At 55.1% G+C, this 2,259-nt stretch overlaps 1 protein-coding gene across 1 annotated transcript in view; it reads left to right on the top strand.

Annotated features, from left to right (window-relative positions):
- The first annotated feature begins 944 nt into the window (after positions 1-944).
- Positions 945-2,259, top strand: part of pdzrn3b (PDZ domain containing RING finger 3b) — a 451,624-nt gene continuing 450,309 nt past the window's right edge. The window contains exon 1 of the mRNA XM_041192618.1: positions 945-1,658. Within this exon, the coding sequence (XP_041048552.1) occupies positions 945-1,658 (714 nt within the window). The remainder of the gene's footprint in view (positions 1,659-2,259) is intronic.

Raw genomic sequence — 2,259 nt, 5'->3', positions numbered from 1 at the left:
CAGTGCAAGATGTGGCTTTGAAGATTACGGTGTCTGGGACTGATCCTTATCTATTGACCTCTGTACTCGACTCAGGAGCGGCAGCGAGACTGGTCCAGACTAATTTTTGTGCTGTTCACATGATGACCGGGCTTTTAGATGTTGATTGAGAGCCTGGCAGATTGATAGTTTACAGGTACAGTCAGTCAGTCAGAAAGAGGGTGCTTATTAGTTTGCAAATCCTTCACATTTTCGTGCATCGTTTAATCTCCAGTAACACTGCAGACCTTTATATTTTAACTGTGGAGGTGATCATGCGGGTATAGCTGGCAGTATAAATAATATAAAGGACGGAGCAGTTTTTTCGCCCCGTGCTACTCATAATCAAGATGTGATTACATAATTACAACATGCAAACCAGCATCACGGCGACAAGCATAGGGAGGGACGCAGGAAACTTTTACGCCAAGTTCCAGCTCGACTTAAAACAAACAATCTGAATGTAACAGTTTTGAATCACTTTGAACCAATTTCCATCGTAAAAAAAAGATTCCACGTCCCCCTCGAATCCAAGACCATTTAAGGTTTGGGGAGGTTTATTGATTACAAAACACAAACCACTCGAGGTAACTATTGGGAGTAAACATTTGAACCCTAGTCCCCTCTGCAACGGTTGCACTTTTTTTTCGATAGTGGGAAAGATATTTGCCTCCTGTTTGTCCTGCTTGTGTAATGAAGCCGGGGGGCGGTGCTTGGACACCCTTTTCAAGGAAGTATCAGCCGGATTCGTTTCGCCAGTGAAGAGTGAGCAGCGGCCAAGCTTCCTGCGGGCTGCCAATGAGTGACAATAGCGAGCGGCTCAAGCTAGGGTGCTGCACCTCTGGAAAACTTTTAACTCATTCGTGGTTGGGGGTCCGTGGGGAGGGGTTTTGAGATAGAGAAGAGAGAGAGAGAGAGAGAAAAAAATGGGATTCGACCTGGAGCGTTTTAGCGAAGACGTGGATCCGGACTTCAAGTGCAACTTGTGCAATAAAGTGCTGGAGGATCCCCTCACAACCCCTTGCGGACACGTTTTCTGCGCCGGCTGTGTCTTGCCCTGGATCGTGCAACGTGGTAACTGCCCGGTGCAATGCCGCAGGCTCGGCCCCAAGGAGCTCAACCACGTCCTCCCGCTGAAAAACCTCATCCTCAAGCTGGAGATCCGCTGCGACAACTACGAGCGGGGCTGCCAGAAAGTGGTGAGGCTGCAGCACTTGGCGGAGCACACGGAGATGTGCGACTTCTCGCCGGCCAAGTGCCGGAATAAAGGATGCAGCGAGACGCTCAACTTGCGGGACATGGATGCGCACATGCGGGAAAGTTGCGAGCACCGGCCGGTGGGCATCTGCCAGAAGGGCTGCGGCTTGGTGCTGCTCCACCGTGAGCGCAGGCTGGGCTCCCACTGCTGCCTGCAAGCTCTCAAGGCGCACGGGAGGGGGCTGCAGAGCCAGCTCGCCAGCCTGGACCGGGAGCTGAAGAGACAGGGAGTGAGGTCCAGCAAGCGCGAGAAGTCACTGCTCTCCCAGCTGTCAGCTCTGCAGAGTGAGGTACAAATGACAGCTCTCAAATACCAGAAAAAATTCACCGAGTACAGCGCCAGGATCGACTCTCTGACTAAAAGCATTCCTGTTCAATGCAGTGTGAGTGGGTTTTTTTTTCCCTAAAAAAGAAATAATTTTCCTTCCTTCCCCTGTTTTGGCCAAGACTCCACTGGAGGCGCGAGCTCTGGGCCGCAGCCGGCTCGTGCCCCAGGACTGGGAGTGGGGGCAGTTCGGTCATCAGGGACTGGGGGTGAGGAGGGACAGGGGGAATGAGAGGGAGGTGGGGTGAGAGGGCGAAAGGTGTGGGGATGTAAGGGGGAGGGGGGGTGGAGGGTGTGAGAAAGGAGGGGGTGGGGTGTGGAGGGGTTAAGGGTTGGGGTTGAGAAGGGGGAGGGGTTAGGGATGAGGTGGGAGAGAGAGGGGGAGGGGAGTGAGAGAGGGGGAGGGGAGTGAGAGAGAGGGGGAGGGGAGTGAGAGAGAGGGGGAGGGGAGTGAGAGAGAGGGGGAGGGGAGTGAGAGAGGGGGAGGGGAGTGAGGGGGAGAGAGGGGGAGGGGAGTGAGGGGGAGAGAGGGGGAGGGGAGAGAGTGGGGGGAGTGAGGGGGAGAGAGGGGGAGGGGAGAGAGGGGGAGAGAGGGGGGGAGTGAGGGGGAGAGAGGGGAGGGAGTGAGGGGAGGGGGGAGAGGGGGGGAGTGAGGGGGA

The sequence above is a fragment of the Carcharodon carcharias genome, chromosome 7 (genome assembly GCF_017639515.1).
Source record: "Carcharodon carcharias isolate sCarCar2 chromosome 7, sCarCar2.pri, whole genome shotgun sequence".
NCBI classification, from domain to species: Eukaryota; Metazoa; Chordata; class Chondrichthyes; order Lamniformes; family Lamnidae; genus Carcharodon; species Carcharodon carcharias.
This window is presented reverse-complemented; position numbering and strand designations above follow the sequence as displayed.